At 46.8% G+C, this 27,932-nt stretch overlaps 1 protein-coding gene across 1 annotated transcript in view; it reads left to right on the plus strand.

Moving 5' to 3' along the window:
* Nucleotides 1–27,932, plus strand: part of NCBP1 (nuclear cap binding protein subunit 1) — a 90,642-nt gene that overhangs the window by 54,664 nt on the left and 8,046 nt on the right. Inside the window, exons 16-19 of the mRNA XM_077475293.1 lie at nt 18,366–18,488; nt 18,623–18,725; nt 18,840–18,933; nt 23,041–23,144. Of these exons, the coding sequence (XP_077331419.1) occupies nt 18,366–18,488; nt 18,623–18,725; nt 18,840–18,933; nt 23,041–23,144 (424 nt within the window). The remainder of the gene's footprint in view (nt 1–18,365; nt 18,489–18,622; nt 18,726–18,839; nt 18,934–23,040; nt 23,145–27,932) is intronic.

The following is a 27,932-nucleotide window of genomic DNA, read 5'->3' on the forward strand; positions in this document are numbered from 1 at the left end:
GACACTGGTATACCCAAGAAGTTCACTCCCTATATAACCCCTCCTCCTTCTAGGAGCACATCAGTTTTTTTTCGCCAGTGTCTAATGTGTTGGTCACGAGTGAAGATGTGCTCTGAGGAGCTCCAGGAGGGATCCATGCTGGATTTAAATAGCCTCCATAGACCAGATCCATCCAAAGTGCCACTGAGGCCTAAGTGGATGGTACCTTGGGCCTCGTATTTAGTCTGTAACTCCTCTTTGTAGTGCTGGACCCCAGGGCTTCGGTCTTGCTACATTACCTAAAGCTTTCCTATTTGGGTGCTTTTACGGGTCAAAGGGAGTAGAACCCCGTTTTAGGGACCCGGTCTTTGTTCTGATACTGCTACTATGTACTGTTGTGTGGTTTTATTTTTTTGGGTTTTTTTTTTTTTTTTATGCGGTTTTGTTTGCCTGCTTCTAAACAGGTCTTGGGGCCCTGCTCCCCCACCCCCCCCTGTTGGGTCTGTAGACTATAAAACGCAGCGCACGAGCGTGGGAACAGTTTAAGTGAAAAAGGGGCAGGGTTTTTGGAGGAGGCGTAGTCTAAGCGCAGTGCCGTGAACGTCCATGAGGATGCACGGCAGGCTAAAACAAATAGCACTACAGCTGTACAGTCTCTCGACGGCTGGTGAGGAGGGAACAAGCAGTCTGCACACAGGGACACGAGCTGTGGGACACGTGAGGGGGCAAACTGGCTTTCCTGATACAGGAAGGACACTTTTTTTTTTTTTTTTTTTTTTTTTTTTTTTTTGCCAGCACTAGGCTGAACTTTATAGTGGCTTTAAATGTCATGACTATATTCAGCTATTAAGCGCAATTGTATAGTGCCTCTGTTTTTGTGCTTAGGACTATGCCTACTAAAAGACCAAAAAGTACTAAAGGTTTCACCCCCAGGCGCTAGGATCTTGAGTTGCATTTCCACGCCGTCATCCTCGCCTTTCCACGCTACATCCTCGCCTTAATTACCAGTTATGGCAAGCCAGGGTGAGCCATTGGAACAAATTGGTGCAACTTCTTCTTACATCTCAGCCCCTGTATACGTGACTGAAGATGTCCTTTCCTCCACCCTGCAGGGTCTGGAAGGAAGATTAGCAGCTTTAAACGCACCCACCATTCAAATGTATAGGAAGCGTGCTAGATCCCCCCCCCCTCCCACTTCAGAACCTTTGCAAGGGGAACAGTGGGCACAGGATGAGGCATTACCCTCAGGCGATCAGGAGGAAAAACAGATGATTCCTCTGCGGAGGAAATAAAGGTAGAGTAACGTTTTTCAGCCTCTCAATCTGAGAAATTGCTGATACCATCTCCGTAAGATTGTTCGTTCTACTTTCATGCTACCTCTAACGGAGTCTCCTGAAAACTCGGTTCCTTCTTTGGGTTCCTTAAAATCTTCTCAACCTTTTGCATGCGTTTCCTGCACATGCAGTACTAGAACAGCTTATTTTTGCTGAATGGGAACACCTGGATATCATTTTCTCCTTCCTATTAGATTTTCAATTCTTTGTCCCCTGGAGGAGAAATTCTCCAAAAAATGGAAAGTGCCAGCAGTTGACGCTGCGATTTTCATTGTGGATAAAGGCCTAACTTGTCCTGTAGACAATGCACAAATGCTTAACCCCTTGCTGACCTTCTCACGCTGCTAGACATCAGCAGAAGGGCATGTACAGGCATATTAACGTACCTGTACATTGCTCTTTTAATACGTGGCATTGTGGCCATACCTGCTGTAAGCTCAGTGAGAGTGATCGCGGGGATAACTATGATCGCCTCACGGAGAGGAAGAACGGGGAAATGCTGATGTAAACAAGCATTTCCCCATTCTTCCTAGTGGTGGGACACTGATCACAGCTGTCTGTCATTGGGAGCGGTGATCAGTGTTGTCACATGTAGCCCCCCCCAGTTAGAATCACTCCCTAGGACACACTTAAGCCCTGCAGCCCCCCTACTGGTTAAACCCTTCACTGCCAGTCACATTTACACAGTAATCGGTGCATTTTTAATCGCACTGATGTCTGTATAAAGGTGAATGGTCCCAAAATGGCGCCAAGTGTCTGATCTGTCTGCCATAATGTCGCAGTCACAATAAAAGCTCGCCACCATTACTAGTGTAAAAAAAAGTCCTAAAACTATCCCCAGTTTTGTAGACGCTATAACTTTTGCACAAACCATATGCTTATTGCGATTTTTATTTTACCAAAAATATGTGGAAGAATACGTATCGGCCCAACTGAATAAAAAATATATATTTTTTGGGGGATATGTATTATAGCAAAAAGTTAAAAATATTGTTTTTCTAAATTTTTTGGTTTTATAGCTCAAAAAATAAAAACCAGAGTTGATCAAATGCCACCAAACAAAAGCTCTATTTGTGGGTAAAGGACGTCCATTTTGTTTGGGAGCCACGTTGCATGACCGCACAATTGTCAAAGCGACTCAGTCCCGAATTGCAAAAAACGCTCTGGTCTGAGGCTGAAGTGGTTAAGGAGCCAACAGATAAAGTTGTTCAAATATACTTTCCTTGGCCGGTGCCGTTACTCAGCCTGTAGTCACTGCAATAGGCATCTGTCAATCCCTATAGGACCAATTTAAATAGGCCCTTAGAGGTTCCTGCACACAAGCTTGGTAATTGGCTGAACTATCAAAAGCATTGTTTTGCCATAGATGCCATTAAAGATTCTATTCACCAGGTATCCCGCCTTATGCTTGTGCATATGCGTAGAATCCTGTGGTTATATTGGTCAGCTGAAGCACGATATGAAAACCTCTTAACTGGGTTCCCTTTTCATGGGGAGCGACTATTTGGAGAAGACTTGGACAAATATATCCAAACAATTTCTAGTGGGAAAAGTACTCTTGCCAGTCAAAAGAAAGTATAAACGCCCTTCATTTAAACTGGCTCATTCCCCTGCGCCAGAGGCTTTCGCCTCTAGGAAGTGGCGATGGCCTATGCCGTCAGATTCTAGATGAAAACCTCAGGGTCAGACCCAGGCTCAAAAGTCCTGGAGTCCGAAACCTGCAAAGCAGAATCCTAAAGCCTCATGAAGAGGCAACCCCCCCGCACCAAGGCGGGGGAGGGGGGGAGGAGACTTCTGCCGTTTTCAGAAGTCTAGAAAGAGGGGAAATTGAGGACATATGGGTCATCTCCACGGTAACGCTGGGGTACAAGCTGGAGTTTCGGGACTTTTTCCACCATCTCATTTCCTGAGGTCTAGCTTTCCCAAAGAGCCAGAGAAAAGACAATCTGTTTCAGGCACTAGACCGATTAATTTCTCAAGGGGTGATCATACAGATCCCTGCAAAAGAGCAAGGTTTGGAGTTTTTTTATTCTAACCTTTTTATGGTGCCCAAACCAAATGGACATGTCAGACCCATTCTAGATCTAAAAAATCTAAATCGGTTCCTGAAGAATCCTCTCCTTTCGCATGGAGACGATCAGGTCAGTTTATATTCTTCTAGGAAGAAAATTTTCTGGCATCTTATCGACATCAGGGATGCATATCTGCATGTTCCTATATTTCCCGCTCACCAAACGTTTCTGTGGTTCGAGTTAGAACAGCAGCATTTCCAGTTTGTAGCCCTGCCCTTCAGGCTAGCCAAAGCACCCCGGGAGTTCACAAAGGTGCTGGCAATACCTCTAGCCAGGTTAAGGTCACAGGGCAGGGATGTCTTTTAATATTAATTGGATCCTGGGCAATAATTTTCTTGGGGGGGGGGGGGGGGGGGGTGCCTATTCAATTTCACTCTCCATCTGCATACAATAAATAGCAGCTATCTGTTTACGCTCAGATCAGGCAGCAATTGCGATTGGTTGCCAGCAGTTACAGCATATCCTTACTGACTGGTTGCTAGAGATTACAGCACACATTGGGGCTCACTGATTAGTTGCTAGAGGTTACAGCAAATTATTTTTATCAATACCGCCAGCCTCAACTATTTATTTACGAATGCTGGCGCTATTTACATATGAATGACGGTTATTTACATGTAAACACAGGGTCTGCAGGTGAGTCATCTGTACACAACATTAACCAGTTGCCGACCGCCGCACGACGATGTACGTCTGTAGAATGGCACGGGCAGGCATATGGGCGTACATGTACGATCGGCCCCCCCCCCCCCCCCCGGTGCCAGCGGCGGTCGGAATCCGTTCAGGAGCGATTCGGGATGAGGTGGCGGCCATTCGTTCATGCCCACCCCCTCGCGATCGCTCCTGACGAATGGAAGTGCAGCGTGACATCACTTCCTCTCCTGTAATGTAAACGCAGGCAGAGGAAGTGATGTAATCTCTCCTCCGTGTCGGTATTATTTTGTTCCGGCACCGAGGAGAGAGGATCGGTGAGTTGCACCAACACTACACAATACAGTAGAACATGCCAGGCACACTCTCACCCCCGATCACCCCCCCAATCACCCCTGCACCCCCAGTCACAGTGACACCAATTGCATTTTTTTTTTTTTTTGCATTGGTTTCATTTGTGACTGTAATAACTGTTAGGGCAGTTAGGGTTAGCCCCCTTTAGTTCTAGGGTACCCCCCTAACCCACCCCAATAAAGGTTCAACCCCGTGATCACCCCCCGTCGCCAGTGTCATTAAGGCTGGGTTCACATTGCAGCGGTTTATGAGAACGGATGTGATTCGCACTGCAGTGCAAATCACATCCGATCTCTGTGCGATTCGAGTTCAGCCATACAGATAGTATGGCTGAATTCGCATCGCACCCGCCGCAAACTCGCACGGGACCCTTTTTTTGGTCTGCAGCAGAATCGGATCGCATGGGTGTTCACACCATGCGATCCGATTCCTGTCCGAGTTTGCAGATCGCACTGCGATATGCGAACTGATCTGGGGGTATCATTAACATTTCACTGACACTCCCAGCAGTTCGCATAGGGCAGTGTGATGCGGGAACCCGCCGCGGATTCGTGGCGTTCCCGCATCGCTCCAGTGTGAACCCAGCCTAATAAGCAATCGTTTTTCTGATCGCTGTATTAGTATCACAGGTGACGCTAGTTAGGCAGGTAGGTATTTAGTTTCGCCGCAGCTTTTTATAGCGCCAGGGACCCCATATACTACCGCATAAAGCCCCCTGATTGCCCCCTAGTTAACCCTTTCACCAGTGATCACCATATAACTGTTACAGGTGACGCTGGTTGGTTAGTTATTTTTTTATAGTTTCAGGGCACCCGCCATTTATTACCGAATAAAGGTTTAACCCCCTGATCACCCGGCGGGTGATATAAGTTTGAGGGTCAGATAAGGTCTGCGTTGCCCCAGGCAGCGTCAGGTTAGTGCCAGTACCGCTAACACCCATGCACAAAGCATACACCTCCCTTAGTAATATAGTATCCGATCAGATCTATATTAGCGTCGCCAGCAGTTTAGGTTTCCCAAAACGCATTGTTGGCGGGATCAGCCCAGATACCTGCTAGCACCTGCGTTTAGCCCCTCCGCCAAGCCCAGCCCAACCCACCCAAGTGCAGTATCGATCAGTCACTTACAAAACACAACACACATAACTGCAGCGTTCGCAGAGTCAGGCCTGATCCCTGCGATCGCTAACAGTTTTTTTTGTAACGTTTTGATACAGTCGCTGACAGCCTAGGTGCTTTTTTACCTGTGAGTCTCACTAGTGTACCCCTAAATTTAGGGGTGTCTACTTTCCAAAATGGGGTCATTTGGGGGGGGTTTGTGCCATCTTGGCATTTTATGGCCTTCAAAACTGCGATGGGTAGTGAGGAGTAAAATCAAAAATTTACACCCTTAGAAATCCTGAAGGCAGTGCTTGGTTTTCTGGGCCCCGTACGCGGCTAGGCTCCCAAAAAATCCCACACATGTGGTATCCCCGTACTTGGGAGAAGCAGCAGAATGTATTTTGGGGTGTCATTTCACATATGCCCATGGCATGTGTGAGCAATATATCATTTAGTGACAACTTTGTAAAAAAAAAAAAAAAAAAAGTTTGTAATATTCCCGCAACTTGTGGCAAAATATAAAATATTCCATGGACTCAATATGCCTCCCAGCAAATAGCTTAGGGTGTCTACTTTCTAAAATGGGGTCATTTGTGGGGGTTTTGTGCCATCTTGGCATTTTATGGCCTTCAAAACTGTAATAGGTAGTGAGGAGTGAAGTCAAAAATTTACGCCCTTAGAAAGCCTGAAGGCGGTGCTTGGTTTTCGGGGCCCCGTAGGCGGCTAGGCTCCCAAAAAGTCCCACATATGTGGTATCCCCGTACTCAGGAGAAGCAGCAGAATGTATTTTGGGGTACAATTCCACATATAACCATGGCATGTGTGAGCAATATATCATTTAGTGACAACTTTGTGTAAAAAAAAAAAAAAATTTTTTTTTGTCATTATTCAATCGCTTGAGGCAAAAAAATAAAATATTCAATGGGCTCAACATGCCTCTTATCAATTTCCTTAGGGTGTCTACTTTGCAAAATGGGGTCATTTGGGGGGGTTTTGTACTGCCCTGCCATTTTAGCACCTCAAGAAATGAGATAGGCAGTCATAAACTAAAAGCTGCGTAAATTCCAGAAAACGTACCTTTAGTTTGTAGATATGACAACTTTTGTGCAAACCAATAAATATACAGTTATTGACTTTTTTTTTACCAAAGACATGTGGCTGAATACATTTTGGCCTAAATGTATGACTAAAATTGAGTTTATTGGATTTTTCTAATAACAAAAAGTAGAAAATATCATTTTTTTCAAAATTTGCGGTCTTTTTACGTTTATATCGCAAAAAAAAAAATCGCAGAGTCCGTTAAAAAGAAAGCTCTCTTTGTGGGGAAAAAAGGACGCAAGTTTTGTTTGGGTACAACATTGCATGACCGCGCAATTACCAGTTAAAGCAGCGCAATGCCAAATTGTAAAAAGACCTCTGGTCATTGACCAGCAAAATGGTCCGGTCTGAAAGTGGTTAAGGCAGAGCTGGGCAGCATTAGTACCAACACTTCACACTGAGATATTGGGACACAGCACAGGACTAAAACTTCAAAGGACAAAGGAATTTAAACTGGGATAGTTGGCAAGTATGTGGCCGCTGCTTTGGGCCCTGGGCAGCTGCCCCTTTTGCTCTGCCTTAAAGACTGCCCTGGCACAGGGCATAACAGTCGTAGCGCACCTAGACGATCTATTGATAGTAGATCATTCAGTGGCTTGTTTGGAGCAAAGCGTACGCACTACAACCAATTATCTGTAAAGTTTGGATTCTCAACCTAGAGAAATCTTCCTTAATACCACTAAAAAGGCTGGAGTACTTGGGTCTGATCATAGACAGCCCAGGAAAAGGTGTTCTTGCCTCAGGCAGAGATCCACTCCATAAGAGAACTGGTGCAGATGGTCAGGTCAAAAGGAGATCCCTCCATTCGCGTGAGGTTGCTAGGAACCGTGGTGGCCTTTCGAAGCAATTCCCTACGCCCGGTTCCATTCAAGACTGTTGCCAAACAGTATCCTCTCTATTTGGAACAAAACAATTCAAGCTTTAGACTTGCCAATGTGGCTGTCCCCAAGAGTGTCCCAAAGCCTTACTTGGTGGTTACTACTAACCCAGAATCTGCTGAAAGGAAAATCCTTCAGATCAGTCATCTGGAAAGTGGTAACAACGGATGCCAGCCTTTAAGGTTAGGGAGCAGTACTAGAAAAGACAACGGTTCAGGGACAGTGGTCAAGAACCGAAAGAACCTTGCCCATCAATATCTTAGAGATTCGGGCAGTGCGTCTGGCTGTAAAGGCCTGGACTTTCAGATTACGGGATTGTCCTGTAGGGATTCAATCTGACAATGCCACAGCTGTGGCCTACATCAATCGCCAAGGGGGCACCAAGAGTGTCTCGGCACAGAGAAGTGAACCATATTCTAACTTGGGGAGAAAGGAATGTTCCGTGCCTACCGGCAGTCTTCATGTTTGGAGTAGAGAATTGGTAGGCGGACTACTTGAGTCACCAGAAGTTATTCCTAGGGGGATGGTCTCATATTTCGGCCTCTTTCCCAAAAATGGGGGGACTCCGGACATAGATGGGGGACTCCAGCGTTCAGGTCCTACATGAAGTTGGTCAACTTTGTGGCCAGAACAAAGGATCCACTCGCATGCGGAACAGATGCGTTAGTGACCCTGTGGGATTAGTTTTCACTGATCTATGCATTGCCCCCCCCCCCCCCCAATTCAGTTGCTGCCTCTACTTTGCAGGATCAAGCTGGAAAGAAAGCCGGTAATTATGGTGGCACCAGCATGGCCCAGAAGGACATGGTATGCAGAAATCATAAAGATGGCAGTGGAGGGCCCGTGGTCCTTCCCACTACGGCCAGATCTGCTCACATTGACCGATATTCCATTCTTGCGGTCTCTAAATTTAACAGCTTGGCTATTGAAACCCACATTCTGAAGAAACATGGGCTTTCCAGGTCAGTTATCTTTACCCTGATTAATGCAAGGAAGCCAGCTTCTAGAACCATATATTATAGAGTCTGGAAGGCTTGTTTCCTGGTGTGAATCCAAGGGTTGGCACCCTTGCAGATATCATAGGCAGAATTCTTGCCTTTCTACAATTATGGGTAGAAATGAAATTGTCCTTGAGTACTATTAAAGGCCACACCTTAGCTTTATCTGTCTTATTTCAAAGACCACTAGCTACACGTTCTTTAGTCCAGGGTTTTATGCAAGGGGTGATGCGGCTTAATCCGCACGTCAAACCTCCCTTGAACCCTTGGGACTTAGTTTTGTCTGTTACAAAAACATCCATTTGAACCGATACAACATATTCCCCTAGTCCTTCTGACGAGGAAGTTGATCTTTTTGGTTGCTATATCCTCAGTAAAGAGGGTTTCGGTATTGGCTGCTCTTTCTTGTAAAGAGCCACATGTGATTTTTTTTTTTTCATGAGGACAGAGTGGTGTTGCGCCCTCATCTAGGTGTTTTTATTTTTATTTTTTTGCAAATATCGTTTTATCACACACATGGGGTAAAGCCCCAAAACGTACAGTAATAACTGAAACAATGAAGGTCGCAGCCTCCCAAACATGCCTTACATTTACAGATATTGCAGCGTATAACTTCAGTTTGTCATGTATAGTTGTCCGACCACACAGACATTGCCTTCTTAGTCAGAACTGGTAGAGAAGTCATTGCCACTCTACGTCAATCAATTATTCCGAGGCCCAGTCTATTAGCTTAGTAGAAGGTCACTGCGAGCAGGCTTGGGGCCATGGCCAAGACAAAGAATGAGAGAGCAGATAAGGTAAGATAAGAACAGAAAAGAGGGGAGCAGTGGGGGGGGGGGGGAGAGGGAAAGAGGAGGAGGGGGAAGGAAGGGGTGAGGGAGAGAGGGATGGGGGGAAGGAAGGGGTGAGGGAGGGAGGGGTGGGGTATGGGGGTGGGGTCGGCATTCCCTTTGCAGTCTTCTATGTACTGGCATGCAGTTAATTCGTTTCCGAAGAGGGCCTTGTCCTCTTCTGAGTACACAAACGCATTCCAAAGAGACCAAGTCTTTCGGTAGGCTTCCTGCCGATCTTGGGCTGTTAGTATCAGATCCTCCATTTTGTTGATATCTTCCAGCTTCCGCAGCCACATTGCTGCAGTCGGGGGGGGGGGGGTAGGGGGGTTTGTTGCTTCCAGAGTAGAGGGATACAGCACTTGGCCGCATTTGTTAGGTGGCGCAGTATCGACTGTGTGTATTTCCTAGGGGGCAAGGTCGAAACGCGTAGCAGGAAGAGCGCCGGGTCATTCGGGATTTGCCACTCTGAATTTTTGAGATATGGTTCGGACCGCTGTCCAGAACTCCATTAGCTTGGGACAGGACCAGAAGATGTGTAGGATTGTGCCCCTATCTTCTCGATAGCGCCAGCAGTGTTCAGGCGTGTCAGGGAAGATGAGGTGCAGGTGACTAGGGGTTAAGTACCACCTCACAAGGATTTTATAATTCGTCTCTTGTACTTTTGTGCATAGCGAGGACTTCAGAGCGAACCACAGTATATTATTAATTTGGGTTTGCGTGAAGGTGCGACCTAAATCTACTTCCCATTTTGTGAGACCTGCGATGCGTGGTGGTTGGGTCGGCGTATTTAGTAATAAATACATTTTAGAAAGGACTCGGGAAATTGGTTCCGCGTCAGAGCAGTATTCCTCAAATGTAGTTATCGGTCTGGCATAGTCTGGGGGGTTCGGGATGGACTGAAGAAAGTGGTGCAAGCGTGCGGCGTTCCAGAAATCCAGGCGCTAAGGACCGAAAGGGTCCCTAAGGTCCGGTATGGAAGTCCAGCTACCACGTGTTACAAACTGAGAGGCCGCGGTGAGGTTGGAATCTTGTAATGGCCGGAATTGTGTGGTCGCTAGACCCGGTGTAAACCTGGGGTTACCCAGTATCGGTGTTGACGGTGACGTCTTGGTCATCGGAGAGTGTTGTAGAGCTGCCTTCGTGTCCTGGCAGAGAGTGTTACCTATGAGGATGGGTTTTCATTTCTCGTGGCAGTGCATCTCTGCACCATAGAGCGGTCTTTAATGGGACAGAGCACTGGTGTTGCTCAATTTGGGCCCATAACTTAGTGTCAAGATTGCGAATCTAATCAACCATCTTACCCAGATGGGTAGCATGATAATACTGTTTGGTAGCGCCAACCCCCCGTAATGTTTCGGCAGGGAGAGTTGAGATTGCGGTATCCGAGGTTGCTTTTGTGCCCAAACAAAACGGGTGAATAGTGCCTGTACCTGTTTAAAATATGCAGGTGGAATTTTGATCGGCAGGGCCTGGAAGAGGTATAAAAATTTGGGTAGAATGCACATTTTCAGTAAATTACACCTACCGAACCAGGAGTGAATCCCTTTGTGCCATGAATCCAAAAGCAACCTCACCTTCGTTAACAGGGGGGGGAAATAGTGTTCATACAGGTCCGATAGGTCAGGTGGGATGTTGGTCCCTAGGTAACTCAGGGTGGTAGTCGTCCATTTGAAATGGAAATTAGATTGTAAGGTGGGGAGTAAGCGCGGCGGTATCAGTATTCCCATAGCTTCTGATTCGGAGAAGTTTATCTTCAGGTTAGATAATTTCCAGTATTTCTCAAATTCTTTAAGCAGATTTGGCAGTGATACCCCTGGGTTGGTTAGTGTGAAAAGCATATCATCAGCATAGGCCGAGAGCTTGTGTTGCGATCGCCCGACAACCACCCCTTGTATATCGGGGTTCAGTCTGATCGTGGCCAGGAAGGGTTCCAGGGATAGTGCAAACAGGAGAGGGGATAGTGGGCATCCCTGTCGCGTCCCGTTAGTTATCGGGAAGGAATTCGATAGAATCCCATTGATTTTGACTTGGGCCGTTGGATTGGAGTATACTCCAGCTATCCGATTGATCATCCGTTCCTCCCAATCCCGCATGTCGGAGCACTGCAAACATGAACGACCAGTTCACACAGTCGAAGGCCTTCTCGGCTTTGGTGTTTAACAGGACACACGGGGTTCCTGTGGCTCTCACCACATGGAGCAGGTTTAGCACTTTCGTGGTACTATCTCGAGCCTCCCTAGAGGGGATGAAGCCTACCTGATCTAGATGTATTGGTTGTTGGAGGTGGTCTGCTAATCTGGTAGCTAAGATCTTAGTATACATTTTTTGGTCTATATTCAGGAGAGATATCGGTCTGTAGCTACCACAAGACGCCGGGTCCTTCCCCTCTTTATGTATTACCGAGATATGGGCGCTCAGGAAGTCTCTAGGGAACCCACCGCCAGTTCCTAGTGCGTTAAACAACTTAAGCATGGGTTGTCCTAGCATGTCAGTGTGTTTTTTTTTTTTTTTTTTTTTTTTTCTTTTTTTTTTTTTTTTTTTAAATAGTATTGCAGGGTATAGCCGTCGGGTCCCGGGGCTTTCCCCGGCTTCATGGACCCTATGGCTCTGTGAATCTCCTTCAAGGTTATTGGGGATTCTAGTTCCTCTCTGGCTTTTGGTGAGATGGAAGGTAATTGGGACGACGCAATGTAAGCGGTCAAGGCTGCCTGGGGCGGGGGGGTTTGTCTGGAGGTTGTATAAATCTGAATAGAATTTTCAGAATTCTTGTGTGGTGTGCATGGGCATAGTAACTTTCCGACCTCCCGTCGCAATAATGTGGGGGATATAGGTCAAGAGTTTACGCTCTCTGACTAGTCTTGCCAGCAGTTTCCCGCATTTATCTCCCACTTCATAAGTCATCTTACGACAGGACTGTATGGCCGCCTTAGCTCTATAGTGAAGAATGTCTGTGATTTGTTTCCTAGTGGTTTGTAGATCGGTTTCAGAGGACTGCGTGGGGGTGTGTTTGTGTCTGGCCTCTATTACGTGCAGTTTCTCTAATAATTGGTCAAGCTGTTTAGTGCGTTCTCGCTTAAGCCATGCGCCGTGCTTAATAAGGACTCCTCTAACTACTGTCTTGTGGGCTTCCCATAGAACTCCCGGTTCACAGCCTGGGAGATCGTTTTCTTGGAAGTAGTAATGCAATGTCGCGGTCACGTCCAAGTACTTCTGGGGTTTGTAATAAACTTTCATTGAGGCGCCAACATTTTTGCGTCGGGGAGGGTACGTCAGACAGTTTATAAGTTAGGAATATCGGCGCGTGGTCCGACCACGTCCTGTTCCCTATGGAGGAACTCTCTACTGCATGTAGCTGGGAGTGGGGGATAATAAAGTAGTCAATTCAGGTGTAAACCTTGTGCATGGGAGAGTAAAATGTATAACCCCGTTCTCCAGAGTGTTGTAGCCTCCAGACATCGATGAGTTGTGTAGCGTCTTCGCAATGCGCTTAAGCTGGCTCACCGGCATGGAGGTCTTACCAGTCGAAGTGTCCACAGATGGCATTAATGGGGTATTAAAGTCTCCGCCTAGCAGTAGTTGCCCTGCTTTAAATTCCTGAAGTTTCTCCATAGTTCTCTCCAGAAAAGTGGCTTGAAGTTCGTTAGGGGCGTATATAGTAGCCAGGGTCACTTGGACAGTGCCAAGAAGTCCCTTTAGGAAAACGGCCAGAGGGATCGATCAAGGAATCCTGGCATTGCAACGGGAGTTTGCTAGAAAGAAGTATGGAGACCCCCTTTGATTTAGCTATTGAGTTGACAGAATGGTACGTCAACGGGTAATGTCTATTGCGTAGATATGGTAGTGCATTAGGTTTGAAATGTGTCTCCTGTATAAAAGCAACATCCGTGTGAGACCTTTTTAGATCAACCAGCAGAATACGCCATTTTTCCGGTGTATTAAGGCCCTTCGCATTAAGCGATAGGATGTTGATATGTGGTAATGCCATGGTCAAGCAGATAAGGGAGGGGTGGGGACACAGGTAGGGAGGAAGGGGGTCGGCAGGGAGGGGGGGGGGGGGGGTTGGGTGGAAGGAAAGAAGGGGAAAGTTAGGGGGGGGGGGAAGGACGTGAAAGGGGGTTGTAGAGCAGAGAGTGGAAGGAAAGAGACAAAGAGAGAATGGAAAAGAAAAGAGCGGTTGTAAGGGACTGGGCCTACTGCCCCGTGTCTCCTAATAAAGCAACTATGTGCATATAGTGCCTTGGGGGTTAAACCGTACCCCCTAGCAAGACATGCTAGCCTATTGGGGGGGAGGGGTTGAATTGGACAGGGATCGGAGTAGCAAGCTCCCCACATCTGTCCCCCACCTCCACGTATTTCTGGTGCAAAGGTGTACACCAAGTTAAATATTAATAAAAAAGGAAAATAACGAATAAACTCTGGCCAGTCACATTCTGACCCATGCAGTTCCGAAGTCGGGTAACTAATCCAGGTCCTGCATGCATATCGCAAACATTTTAACATATCCCCAATCCCCCCTCCCCCCGCCGCAGATAGTCTGTCCCCACCCGCTCAGATCAGGTGTCGCACGCCAGGGATACTGGATGCGACAAATACAGGCAGTTCTAGGTGGCCTCCCAGTGGCAGGCGTCAGTACCATCCTGTCCTGGTCCTCTCACCCAAAGTTCGTAGCTGGGCGGTCTAGTCCCCCCTGTTAAGGTCGGTGCTGAGCATGGGCAGACAGGCAGCAGGAGTCAGGTTTACCTGTTAGTCTTCTGATGCAGTGTTGCAATACGGGTGATAATTCTGCTCAGTCCCCCTATCAGGACTAGTGGTCACTCAGAGACCCCCAGACAAGAAAGGCAGTGACAACCCAGGTAATGTCATAGTGCTGTGGGAAGGTCGCCAGCTCCGGGTCGGCAGAGGTATCAGAAATCCTAGAAGACCAGCGACTCGAGTTTTAAGACGGTAAACCCGCGGCGGGGTCTGCGGGGAGCCAGTGCATCCGCCGGTGCAGGGAGATATTGCGGGAGCAGTAGGGTCAGTCCAGGAGTAGCGGTATGTCCGTCTGGTCAGAAGCAGTGGCTCGGCGCTGCAGGCAGCGTCTCAGCTGGGCAGGGGGAACCGGCCCATAAAAAGTTGCCGCATTCGTGGCAGTTTGGCAGGAGGGAGCCATCTAGGCTCGCGTGGTCACGGGATAAGCAGAGGGAGCTAAATAGGTGAAGTCAGTGGTGGGTGTTAACAACAATAGAGACCCTTCAATGAGCAGGCACAGTAACGGGGGGGGGGGGGGGAGCATAAAGCCATAAGTTACCTCACAGCTCTCTTGAATCCTCCTGCGAGGGTGCTCTGGGTCTGTGGTGACTTTGCTGCCTGGGCGGCGGATCCCTGCGGCGTCCATGCCCCACATCTGATCCTTGAGCGTGGGGCAGAGGCGCCAGCCAGTTCGGCACTATAATGGGCTCCGCGTTCAGGAAGGCGAACAGGTCAGGCAGAGACTCCGGTGCGAAGGGTAAAGGATCGCTGGTCCCTCGAACGTGATGAACAAAGGGTAGCCCCATTGATAAGTTGCTCCTCTGCAGCAGGCACGTTCCAGCAGGGGTTTTAACAAAGCACGTCTCTGCAGAGTGGCACGGGAGATATCTGGGAGGATTTTCACCTCCGCACCGTCAGATTCCAGGGCAGGAGCTTCCCGGGATTTCCTGAAAACGTCTTCCTTATGTTTGTAATGATGTAGTCGGCAGACATCGCGTGGTCTGGCAGGATCAGCGGCTCTTGGGCCCAGAGCCCTGTGAACCCCATCAAATTCCAGCCGGGCCGGTAGTTCTACTCCTGCTATGCTGCGGAATATCGCCGTGACGGTATCCGCTAGGTCCTCCGGGCACGTCTCCTCTGGTAATCCCCGCAGATTGTTGCGGTCCTCCATTTCTTCCAGACGCAGTTATGTCATCAGCGCTTCTGCCTGGGCGTCTTGGGACTCCTCCATCGCTGCCATTAGTCGCTCCAAGGCCGCCAGGGAAGTCTCGCCGCTTGAAACCCTAGCGGCAAGGTCCTTCACCTCCTCACGCATGAGAGCCATTTCTTTGCAGTAGGCAGCCTCCACCGTGCCTATAAGGGTGGTGATATCTGCCTTCGTGGGAAGTGCTTGCAGCAACGAGCGTAGCTCTGCATCCACCTGGAGTGTCTGTGGCTGCCCACGGAGTTTCGGGGGCATCCCGGTGGAGACCCAGTGGGTTGCCGAGGTATGGATCCGCCATAGAAGTCTCCATGCCTAAGTCCCGTGAGGAGCAGTCGGCGCGGTCACTCTCCTTGCTGCCTCGTGCCGTCGCCATTTTGGGTCCCGGGGAACGATGCTGGGAAAGTTGAAAAAGTTGTTCAATGTCCCCTGGTTGTGGTGTTTGAGCTGGGAGTCTGGTGTGTTTGCTCTTCCTCTGCGTGGCACGCTTTCTCGAGGTGTGCATATTGCGGGAAAAATCCTCAGATAAGGTGAGAGACGGCCGGGAGCTCAAGCAGTGCACGTCTGTATCCCTCCATGTCCAGGCCACGCCCCCCTAGGTGTTTTTTTTTTTTTTTTTTTTTAACCAAAAATGGTCTCCGGTTTCCACCTGAACCAAGATATTGTCCTGTCATAGTTTTTTCCAAAACCATGTTCCAGGGAAGAGAAGTCACTACATTGTCTTGATGTGGTGAGAGCAGTGAAAATCTATTTAAAGACAACTTCTCAGATTCGTAAGACTGATGTCTTATTTATTCTGCCAGAGCGTCCTAAGAAAGGACAGACTGCATCAAAATCCACTGTTAAGTGGATTCGGCGTTTTATAATTCAAACTTATGATTTAAGGGGTAAGATTCCCCCTTTTCAGGTTAAGGAGCACTCTACCACGGCGGTTAGTGATTCTTGGTCAGTGCGTCACCAGGCCTCCATGGCTCAGATCTGTAAAGGCCTCAACATGGTCTTGAGTGCATACATTCACAAAATGTTATCAGGTGGATCTAAGGAGGTACGAGGATATCTCCTTTTGGGTGCAGTGTGCTGCAGGTAGCAGTATGGTCCAAGTCTGGAGGTGCCCTCCGGGTTGTGTCTCCCTCCCCTCAAGTAGCATTCCGTCCCATTAAGTAATTAAGGTTCTGTGTCCCATGATGTACGATAAAAAAATAGGATTTTTGTGACCGCTTACCTGTAAAAATCCTTTTCTTGGCGTACATCATAGGACACAGAGGTCCCTCCCCTCTTTTTTGGGATTTAACCACTTGCTTACTGGGCACTTAAACCCCCCTCAGTCCCAGACCAATTTTCAGCTTTCAGCGCTGATGCACTTTGAATGACAATTGCGCGGGCATACAACACAGTACTCAAATGAAATTTTTATCATTTTTTTCCCACAAATAGAGCTTTCTTTTGGTGGTATTTAGTTACTGCTGAGCTTTATTTTTTGATAAACAAACAATAAAAGATGCAAAAAAAAAATAAAAAAATCATGTTTAATAGTTTGTTATAAAATTTTGCAAACGGGTCATTTTTCTCCTTCATTGAAGTGCGCTGATTAGGCGGCACTGATGGGCTGCATTGGTGGGCACTGATGGGCTGCATTGGTGGGCGGCACGGATGGGACTGGTGGGTGGCACGGATGGGCGGCACGGATGGGACTGGTGGGTGGCACGGAAGGGACTGGTGGGTGGCACGGATGGGCGGCACGGATGGGACTGGTGGGTGGCACGGATGGGCGGCACGGATGGGTCTGGTGGGTGGCACGGATGGGTCTGGTGGGTGGCACGGATGGGACTGGTGGGTGGCACGGGTGGGTGGCACGGTTGGGTGGGACTGCTGGGCGTGACTGCTGGGCTCTGATAGGTGGCACTGGGGTGCAGCACCTTTGAGGCAGATTGTGGGCACTGCTGGGTGGCACTGTGGGCACTGACGGGGGGGCACTTTTAATACATGTGGCACTGGCAGGGGGCAGGTGGGCACTGGCAGGGGGCAGGTGGGCACTAGCAGGGCTGGCCGTGATCGGGACTGATGTCCCGATCGCGGCCGCCGATCAGGGGGCGCGCAGGCCGCTCGTGCTCGGGACGACGTCAATAGACGTAGTCCCGGAAAAGGAGATCCGCGCTGTAGCCGTCATTTGGCTATAGCGCGGATTTCAAGTGGTTAAGTATATTGCTTTGCTACAAAAACTGATGTGCTCCTGGGAGGAGGAGGGGTTAGATAGGGAGTGAACTTCCTGGATTGGGTATACCAGTGTCCATCACCTCAAGGTGGCCTATAACCCATTAAGTAATTAAGGCGCTGTGTCCCATGATGTACTCCAAGAAAAGGATTTTACAGGTAAGCTGTTTCTAAAATCCTATTTCTTTTTCACTAAAAATCCCTTTTCCCTTTTTGACATAGCTCTCTCCCCTCATGTGATCATTGGCTGGACTGCTTTGTACACCTGAGCAGATGACATGGTAAGGGTTTATAGCCGCATGGGGGCTGGCCTTCAGTTTTCTATGTGCCTCTGGTCTATTTGTCCTGCAGCCAGCAGCATAACCAATAACAATAGGTTTCTTACTATCATGATGTGTCCATCAAAAAATAAAAAAAGATATAGTTTTCAAGGAGCAGTAAAGTGTAAAAAATAATAAACTACCCCCCGTCGTCATGTTGCACTTGTATGCACCGCATACTAGCACATTATGACACTTCTGAGCCCTCCAACAGTGCACTGTTACTGCTGTAGGCGCTTCCATCTTCGTCCTCCAGGACCATTTGAATGCCCAGGTTGTAATACCGTCACCCACACACACGGGAATCACGATCGCAGCACATTGAATTGGTGCCCTCAATTCAGAGCACACTGCATGCGCTGGTGACCTCACTGGCTACTGTGTGAATATCTTCTAAAAGGTCCAAGTTTAGGAGATATTCACTGTACTTACAGGTAAGCCTGATTAAAATTACTACAACTTTAAGTCATGTATCTATTTGCAGTAAACTTTTTTTTTGATCTTGCAATCGGGAAGCCCCGATTTTATATATAATTTATTTATTTTTTATATCTAGTACCTGTCAACACACATTGGGAATGATTGATGTTTTGTTTACGTTTCAGGTGCTCTTCCTGGATATGCTGTTGCTGTGACTTTGACGAATGCTATCAAAAATAAGGCCGTGAATGATGATATTTTTAATATTTTAAAAGATTTACCAAATCCAAATCAAGATGATGATGATGGTAAGTATGTCCTGTTTTTCCAGCACCATTCTTTTAGATAAAACCTATTGCTATTGAATGTGGCAGTTTATAGATGAATCAATTCTTTGCGTCATTTTGCTTTTCTAATTTTTTAATTGTTTTTGTGCATGTAGATGAAGGAATCAGCTTTAATCCACTCAAAATAGAAGTTTTTTTGCAGTGCCTGCTCAACCTGGCTTGTAAATCTTTCAGTCATTCATTCAGTGCACTTGCAAAGTAAGTAGGACCCGTTAATCTGTTTTTGTAGTGCATACCTTTTTTTTTTTTTTTTAACAGAATTTCAGTGTATTTCCTGTTTACATATTTAGTGTGGTGGTTTTTATTTTTAAGATTTCATGAAGTATTGAAAGCGCTAACTGACAGTGAAGAAGGGAAGCTTCATGTTCTGAGAGTCGCTTACGATGTCTGGAAAAACCATCCCCAGGTATGGATTTTGAGAGGTGTTTAACCACTTGACCACTGGGCACTTAAACACCCTTAATAACCAGACCAATTTTCAGCTTTCGGTGCTCTCACATTTTGAATGACAATTACTCAGTCATGCAACACTGGACCTATATGTCCTTTTTTTCACACAAATAGAGCTTTCTTTTGGTGGTATTTAATCACCGCTGGGTTTTTTATTTTTTGTGCTATAAAAGAAAAAATACCGAAAATTCTGTAAAAAAAAAATGAATTTTTCTTTGTTAGAAAATTTAGCAGATTAGTAATTTTTTCTTCATAAATTTTGGCCAAAATTTATACCACTGCATATCTTTGGTAAAAACAAGTACAAATTGGTGGATATTATTTGGTCTTTGTGAAAGTTATAGAGTCCACACGCTATGGTGCCAATATCTGAAAATTTATCACACCTGAAGTACTGACGGCCTATTTCAATTCTTGAGACCCTAACATGCCAGAAAAGTACAAATACCCCCCAAATTACCCCTTTTTGGAAAGAAGACATTCCAAGGTATTTAGTAAGAGGCATGATGAGTTTTTTGAAGTTGTCATTTTTTCCCACAATTCTTTGCAAAATCAAGATTTTTTTTTTTTACTTTTTTTTTTTTTTTTTTTTTTTTTTCACAAAATTGTCATATTATCAGGTTATTTCTCACACACAGCATATGCATACCACAAATTACACCCCAAAACACATTCTGCTATTACTCCCGAGTACGGCGATACCACATGTGTGAGACTTTTACACAGTGTGGCCACATATAGAGGCCCAACATGCATGGAGCACCATCAGGCGTTCTGGAGCACCCAGGACAATTCTGACATTTCTCTCCTACATGTAAAAATCATCATTTATTTGCTAGAAAATTACATAGAACTCCAAAACATTATATATGTTTTTTTAGCAAACACCCTGGAGAATACAATGGTGGCCTTTTCAACTTTTTATCTCGCACGGTATTTGCGCAGTAATTTTTCGAATGCTTTTTTTTGGAAAAAAGTTTTGTGCCTATAAAAAAAACACAGTAAAGTTAGCCCAATTTTTGCATAATGTGAAAGATGAAGTTATGCTGAGTAAATAGATACCTAATATGTCACTCTTCAAAATTGCACACGCTCGTGGAATGGCGCCAAACGTCGCTACTTAAAAATCCCCATAGGCGGCGATTTAATTTTTGTTTACTGGTTATATGTTTTGAGTTACAGAGGAGGTCTAGGGCTAGAATTATTGCTCTCGCTCTAACGTTCGCAGCGATACCTCACATGTGTTGTTTGAACACAGTTTTCATATGTTTGGACGGGACTTGCGTATGCGTTCGCTTCTGCATGCGAGCACATGGACAGGGGCGCTTTTAAAAAAAACATTTTTTTTGTTCATTTTACTTTATTTTAGTTTGACATTTTTTTCCCCAAAAATAATTTTTTTTATCACTTTTATTCCTATTACAAGGAATGTAAACATCCCTTGTAATAGGAATATGGCATGACAGGTCCTCTTTACAGTGAGATGTACGGCGTTGCGGGGCGTTGGCAGGGAATTGAGGGGTTAATTTTCGGTGAGCAGGGATGTGGGCACTGCAGATGCAGCCCACATCGCTGCTGACACCGATCTCTTCCCCCTCCGCTGTACCGATCGGTACAGAGAGGGGGAGGGAGGAACCGGCGTCATAAGATGACGCCGGCTTGTTTACAAGTGATCACTCCGTCATTTGACGGAGCGATCACGTGGTAAACGGCCACGATGAGCGGCCGTTTACCGTGATTCGTGATGCGCCGGGTCCACTGAACCCAGCGGTCACGGATGCTCTCGTGTGCGCGCCCCAGGGGGCACGCGAGAGCAGAATTCTGTGAGGCTGTTAATTAACGGCCTCTCAGAGTTAAACAACCGCCCTGAAGCCGTTAATCGGCAATGGGCGGTTGTTAAGTGGTTAATGTCTGGAAAAAGGGTGCCCAGTTAAGGGTTTATTTAAAAGCAAAATCCATCCAGCAGTGATGTCAATTATGGGTGCTGGTGTGGTGAATCTATTGTATACGTATGCCTGTCTGTGCAGAGGGCATAGCACATACCATTGTTTACTAAATGTGGTGATTATGGGCATGTATGTATGTGTTGACTAAACTTTGCAAGTGCCCCCTTGTAGTTAATGTATAATCTAGAGGGCAGCAAATCGTGGGAAGCAAATTCGGATCTTGGTTTACACCACATTTAATTGAAATACCTTACTATGTATCTAAATAGAATGTTGGTTTACATTACGACACCCTCGGATTAGAACAATTTTTTTTTTGTCCCCCCAAACCATAGAAGGATACCGTTTGATGATTAAAAAAAACCTATGGTTATACTGCTGCCTTCAGGAGACACACTAGGCACATAGAAAACTGAAGGTCAGCCCTCTTGAGGCTATAACACTTCCCGCCTAATGCAGGCGTTTTCTCAGTTCATTAAGTATACTGATGTTCGCTCTGTGGTACTATTTTTAGATGATTCAGTGCCACCTGCTTGATACTTAATATCCCCACACATAGAAGCCACAGCCCGTCTAGTCAGATTACTCTTGCATCGCCACTGAGCAAAAGGACCGCTCCGTCCTAAGGATCACACGTGCACCGTGAAGCTGGACCTCTTCAAAGATCTGAGATTAGAGCCTGTCTCTAACCGCAGAACTGGAGAGGGAATGGGGCCTCACAGGAGAAGATGGGCTGACAGTAGTGTAGTTAGGAGTAGTGGATCTGAGAATGGAAGCCTTTCCCATCACCTACTACATTGTCCACTTTCTTGGTCTGCCCTCTTCTGGTAGTAGCTTTCTCCACAAGCTCTTGAGCAATGCTCCACTCGCAACACCATGATTTCAACAGCAGCATATTCAGCTTTTGGAATCTATTTTGTTTTCTGCCTGCAGGAAAGTCACGCAGGCTTTACCTGCTGTGCACCTCTTCTTTTTTTTTTTTTTTTCACTGAGGTGGTCTGAGAGTATTCCTGGGGGAGGTGGGTATCCCCTCTTTTGCCTGTGGTACAGCACCCTCTGCATATTCCTCTTGCAGCAGAAATGTTTTCTTCTGTTATGCAAGGTTTTGTCTATCAGTGCAAAAGTTAGTTCCTCCCCAATCGCAAGGGGTTTAAAGCTCCCTCTGCCACCTTAACAGATTTAAAGTTTCCTGTACTTCTTCTTTTTTTTTTTTTTTTTTTTTTATGCACAAGTGCATGCCACCATAAAATTTTCGTGTGGGGGAGGAACTGCAGAGCATCTTTTCAGTGTGTGAGGATGACAATAAGAGTTAACGACGGCACCCCTGAGTTTTATATGCAGCACTGCATATACGTGAACGTAGCCCTATTATGTTCAAAGACTGGTTTATCTGTTCTAAGTAGGGCAGCTTAGTTTTTATTTTTTGCTTACTGGAACCCTGTGGCTTGGAGAGGCAGAAGATGAAGGCTTTGTGTTCTCTCTGGGTTGCAGGCCATCAAAGGGAGAATCTTGACAGTGGGCCGGTGTTGTCAGGCTGCTGGATGTTTGTGAGCACTCAATGCTGAGTGCCAGCTCCATCTTGGGACTAATCATGCGGCGGCTATGGGAAGACGTTTATGAACTGGTGGGGCCCCTCCAGCTTGTTTTTCTGGTGGCAGATGATGCTGTGTTGGTAGGGAGTGTAACCGATATCGGGGAGAAGTGGTGGCTGCTGTGGTTTTAGGTAACGGTTTCCCTCTGCATTTGAAGCAGAGCTCTCGAGCGGCTGTACCATCCAAGCTTCACCCCCTTCAGCTGAGCAAATGGGAGGGTTTATAGCCTAAATGTAGACTGACCTTCAGTTTTATGGTCCTAGTGTCAATTTCTCCTGTAGGCTGCAGTATAACCCCAGGTCTCTTGAGATGTTTTCCTGAAGTGAACTTTGAGGAAAAACATTAGACAAAGCTGGCCTATACCAGCTTGTTTTAAAATATTGTACTTTTACCATTGAAAATTTTACTATAATGCCTGAATTGACATTCCATTTTCCCTCCTTAAATGTGTCTGTTGGTAACAAATTATGCACCCAAAAATAGTTTCTCCTATGAAATAACTTCACCTATTTTTGTATTTTACAGATGACTGCAGTTCTTGTAGATAAGCTTATACGGACCCAGATTGTTGACTGTGCTGCTGTGGCCAATTGGATTTTTTCACCTGAGTTGGCCCCTGAGTTTACAAGGTAATATTCTGCCCTCTTTGGTGTTTAATGATCAGCAAAGTATCTTGACTTTTATCCAGCATAGTGATTAACTGCCGCTTTTACTTCAAGGATTCACATGATCCCGTACATGGTTTGAGGCTTATGAGTCCCAGCAACTTTTAGAGACCAATATATTTTTATTGTACATAAGGTTAGACTGAGCATTTGCGTGAGTACTATTACTCTCTCAAATGCTCCCGATGCCTAATCCGATACCTGGAAATGAGGCGGCATTGCTCGCAACCGCAAGTCAGTGAGCCGAGAGGAGTCCTCAACAGGCTGGCAGGTTTGCGGGGCGCAGCCACATGTTCCATCAGAATCCGTGACCGGGGCCATCAGATTCGTTAATAGTGACGTTCTGTGTCTCAGTCAGAAGGTGAACATCCCGACACCATCTTGGTACACCCTGCACATGGCCACAGTAAGCCAGCAGCAGACATCCCACCATGGAGGAACCTAATCCCTAAGGCAAGGAGGGGTTATTGAACAATGAGGAGAGGGGTCTGAGGACAAGAGGGAGAACAGTCCTCATTTATACCACAAACTAGAGAGCAACAGTAGTTAAAGGAGATGCAGAGACCCTGTGCTTGACCCCAAAGGAGGGCCCGTAAATCGAGTGAGGAAAGGTCCTGTTCGAACATTGGAATGGTTTCCGCGTCCCTTCCCTAAAGCATCTACAACACCTGCGCTATTACAGCTGCTCTGTTGGTAGAGTTCAAAGTCTGGCAGCCTGATGCCCCCTTGAAGTTTAGGATAAGTAATGTGTGACGCATACAGGAAAGGCCCTGATAACAAACAAAACGTATAGAAAGAGTACAAAGAAATGTTTAGGGACAGGTATGGGGACTGTGTGGAAAAGAGAAAGCAGTTTAGGGAGTGTCTATTTTCCCTAATCGTCTTTCAGGACAGCCACTATGAGAGATAGTCTTCTCCTCTTCCTCAAACACTGCGCCAGCCCATAAATTCTCACTTCCCCTGCCGGACCTCAGTTATTAGTGTTTCCTCCGGCGGGGAGACACTGTACAGGGACCAGGCCGGTCAGTCAGGGAGGCTGTAGCCATTTTTTTTTGTCAAGAATCCTGTTAAAAGAAGCAGGGGCTTCCTAGGGAGAAAGTGGGTTCAAGCCGTTCGGATCACTGGCTTGCCATTCAGTTTACTTACCCCACCAGGTATTGCCACCCCTTCCTAGTCGAGCGTGGCTTCAGGTCGTGGTGGACTCCTATCGCGTCTACAGGGATGCAGCTGGCAAGCCGTTTGGATCTCCCTGTACGGTGTACAGACCGCATTTTTGTGGAACCGAGTGGACCGAACGACGGCTTGACCTAGAAAACGATCGAGTTCTGGGTCGTAGAGCTGATAGGAGGGCCGGGCACAAGCTGAAGACGAGTCAAGAATGCGCACGGGCAGCGTGAGACTCTGTAGTAAGCAGCCACCTGCAGTCATGTCGGAAGCTGATGCTCAACCAACGAACACTACCTCCAGCATTCCTAAAGTAAGATCACCCTGGGGAAGGGGTACTCTCTATCTAGGATTGTTCCCCCCCCCCCCCCCCCCATGTATGGTTCCTATCAATGATGGGGGGGGGGGGGGGGGGGCTCAGATTCCTGCATTTTAAACAAGAGTCTAGTGCACTCCACAGTTTTTCTTTTCGGTTTTTTCCTTTTTTGCTTATATTTCAGAAGGCTACAGAAAAAACTAAATCTACGCATGGCTCTAAAAAGTGTGCCTCTTGTAGGGATATTTTAGGCGAATTTTGGACAAAGGTGTGTAGAGACTGTATAGACCCCCTTGTTAAGAAAAGGGAATCTGAACAGGAGTCAAGACTAGCAGCTTCAGTCAAAGAGCTCTCGTCCACTTTCTCTTCATTTAGATCCCTGTTTGAAAGGTTTCAGCTTCCCATGGGTCCAGCTCCCCAGGATACAACCCCACCTCTAGCACAGTTCTGCTCCGGTTCAACCTGCTACGATAGGTTGAACAGAGGTTACAGGCCCTTCAGGGATGGGAAGGGGGTCTTCCAGACAGTTGCTCCTCTAAATTTCCCAGGAGGGTTCAGAGGGGGAGGACCAGGACAGGGGGTCCAGGAAAACCTCCAGATATAAATGATCCTTGGATGAGGTAGAGGACCTCTTAAAGGCGATTTATACAACCCTCGGTATCCAGGTGGATAAGAAACCCCTGACCCTTCATGACCAAAGGTACTTGGGTTTGGAGGAACAAGAGTTTTTCCAGTACATGAGGTGTTGATGGAAACCGTTAAAAAGGGGTGGCAGGATCCTGAGAGAGCCCTTCTTTTCTAGATCCCTAAAGAGAAGATTGCCATTTTCAGAGGACCCGGCATGCATTTGGAATAAAAGCCCCAAATTGGATGCCGCCTTCTCCCAGGTCTCCAGACACATGGATCTGGCGTTTGAAGACATGGGGGTCCTTCGCAGATGTCATGCTTAAAAAAACATGGGACTTGGCTATTAGCAATTTAAAGCCTGAAATGGCAGTTACAGTAGTGGCTCGCAATTTAGAGCACCGGCTCTCACAAATCCAAAAACATATTGAGGCAGGCACAGATAAGGAAACCATTCTGTCTTCTTTCCCTACTATGCTGCGAGGTATCACTTGCATAGCAGACGCCTCTGCAGTCTGCATGTCTGGCAGAACAGCGGCTTTAGCCAATTCGGCCAGGTGGGCCCTCTGGCTAAAGACTTGGCCAGGGGATAGTCCTCCAAGGTAAAATTGTGCGGGATACCTTTGACGGGGGACCTCCTTTTTGGCCCAGGGCTAGAGATTGTTCCAGGCCACACAGCGGACAGGAAAAAACCCTTTCCTCTTAAGCAGAAAACCCCTGTACAAACCAAAAGGGTTTTCGTTCGCAAGGGCGCAGGGAAACCCCAAAACCAGAGGGGAAAAAAAACCTGGCCCCAAAAAGGCAGGGGCAGAGGGGCGATTTTTCGCCCTCCTTACCAGCCCCGTAAAACCCAGTGACATTCCAAATACAGTGGGGGGAAGACTAGGGGCCTTACTCCCACAGTGGGAGGCAATATCCTCTAATCAATTTATTCTAGGGGTGATGAGAAGGGGGTACCTCCTGGAATTCTCAAGACCGCCCCCACAAAAATTCCTTGTCACGCATCTACCCAGGTGCATGGCAAAGGCCGAGGCCTTGCTGGAAGCGCTGAGGTAATTAGAAAATCAGGATGTCATTCAGAGTCCCAAAAGCGGAAGAGGGAAGGGGATTTTATTCTCATGTTTTTGTAGTAAAAAAAAGCCCTCAGGAAAATTCAGATTAATTCTGAATTTAAAGCCCCTGAACAAGTCAGTGGCATAGAAAAGATTCCGTATGGAGTCAATCTTTTCAGTAAGGGCTCTACTACCCCGCAACTGTTTCATGGTATCTTTGGACCTAAGGGACGCGTATTTACACATCCCTATAGCGGAGGCCTCGCAGAAGTTTCTACGCCTGGCTATAGATCTAGGGGGAGAAACAGTACACATTCAGTTTCAGGCCCTGCCATTCGGGCTATCATCACGCCGCATTTTTACCAAGGTCCTGGCAGAAGCCATGGCCTTTCGCCAGGGGATATCAATAAGAGCCTACCTGGACGACCTGCTCTTATTTTCAGCATCCCCAATACAGTTAGCCAAGGATTTTGACCTAACAAAAAGGGTCCTTGCAGACCTGGGGTGGCTGCTAGACTTGGAAAAGTCCAGCCTGATCCTCTCGTAACAGATCACCTATTTAGGATTCCTGTTGGACTCAACGCTGTTGAGAATTTTTCTACCAAGAGAGAAGGTACAAAAGCTGGACAGAGGTGGCATCTATTCAGAGCAACCAGCTGTTTTCCATAAGGTTTCTGATGTCAGTATTGGGTCTACTTAAATCTACCCTCCCAGCAGTGCAGTGGGGGGGATTACACTTTCGTCCTCTACAGACCTTCGTTCTAGGGGTGTGGGACCATAGTAAAGAGGCTCTAGACACCCTAGTACATGTTCCACACCAAGTAAAGAGATCCCTCCGGTGGTGGACAAAAGTGACAAACCTGTGGCAAGGACGTCTGTGGCTCATCCCAGTTTCTCGGGTAGTTACCACAGATGCAAGGGTTGAGGGGCACATTTGGGTTCCATTCTAGCTCGGTGCACATGGGAAGACAACGAGCTGTTTCAGTCGTCCAACAGGAAAGAACTAAGGGCAGTGGGACTAGCCCTCAGGTTTTTCAAAAAAGAACTCCTGGGCCACCACATTCAGGTGCGGTCAGACAACTCGTCAGCAGTGGCCTACTTAAACAAGCAGGGCGGCACGAGAATCGGAGCCCTGTTGGCTTTAGCAACAGACGTGCTGAGCTGGGCCGAGACCTACACTTTCACTTTCAGCAGTTTTCCTAGGAGGAGAAAAGAACGTGATGGCAAAAAAAAGTAACACACTACCAGAAGATTGGAGAGTGCTGCTCACCCCTGGGTAATGACAAAAAAGAAAAAGGAGCAATTTCCCCTGCAGTGGGATTTTTTGGCAGCAAAACAATGTCTATAATAAGGGTAGGAGAATGTTGGATAAAAAAAGATTTAAATATTTATTGGTACATAAATAAAAAATGACACATTGGTTAAAATATGAACTCCACTCGACAATTAGTAAGAACTAGAACACAGCATTAATTAAAAGTGGATGTACATATACAGACAAAAATTTCACATAAACACTGTACAACTTTACAGACAGTGGAGATGTGAATCTGACGTGTTTCAACCCACGATACGGGTCTTCAGAGGGATGTTCTG

Source organism: Lithobates pipiens, unplaced genomic scaffold, assembly GCF_037356315.1.
Source record: "Lithobates pipiens isolate NorthernLeopardFrog02 unplaced genomic scaffold, aLitPip1_a1.2 Scaffold_13, whole genome shotgun sequence".
Lineage (NCBI taxonomy): Eukaryota > Metazoa > Chordata > Amphibia > Anura > Ranidae > Lithobates > Lithobates pipiens.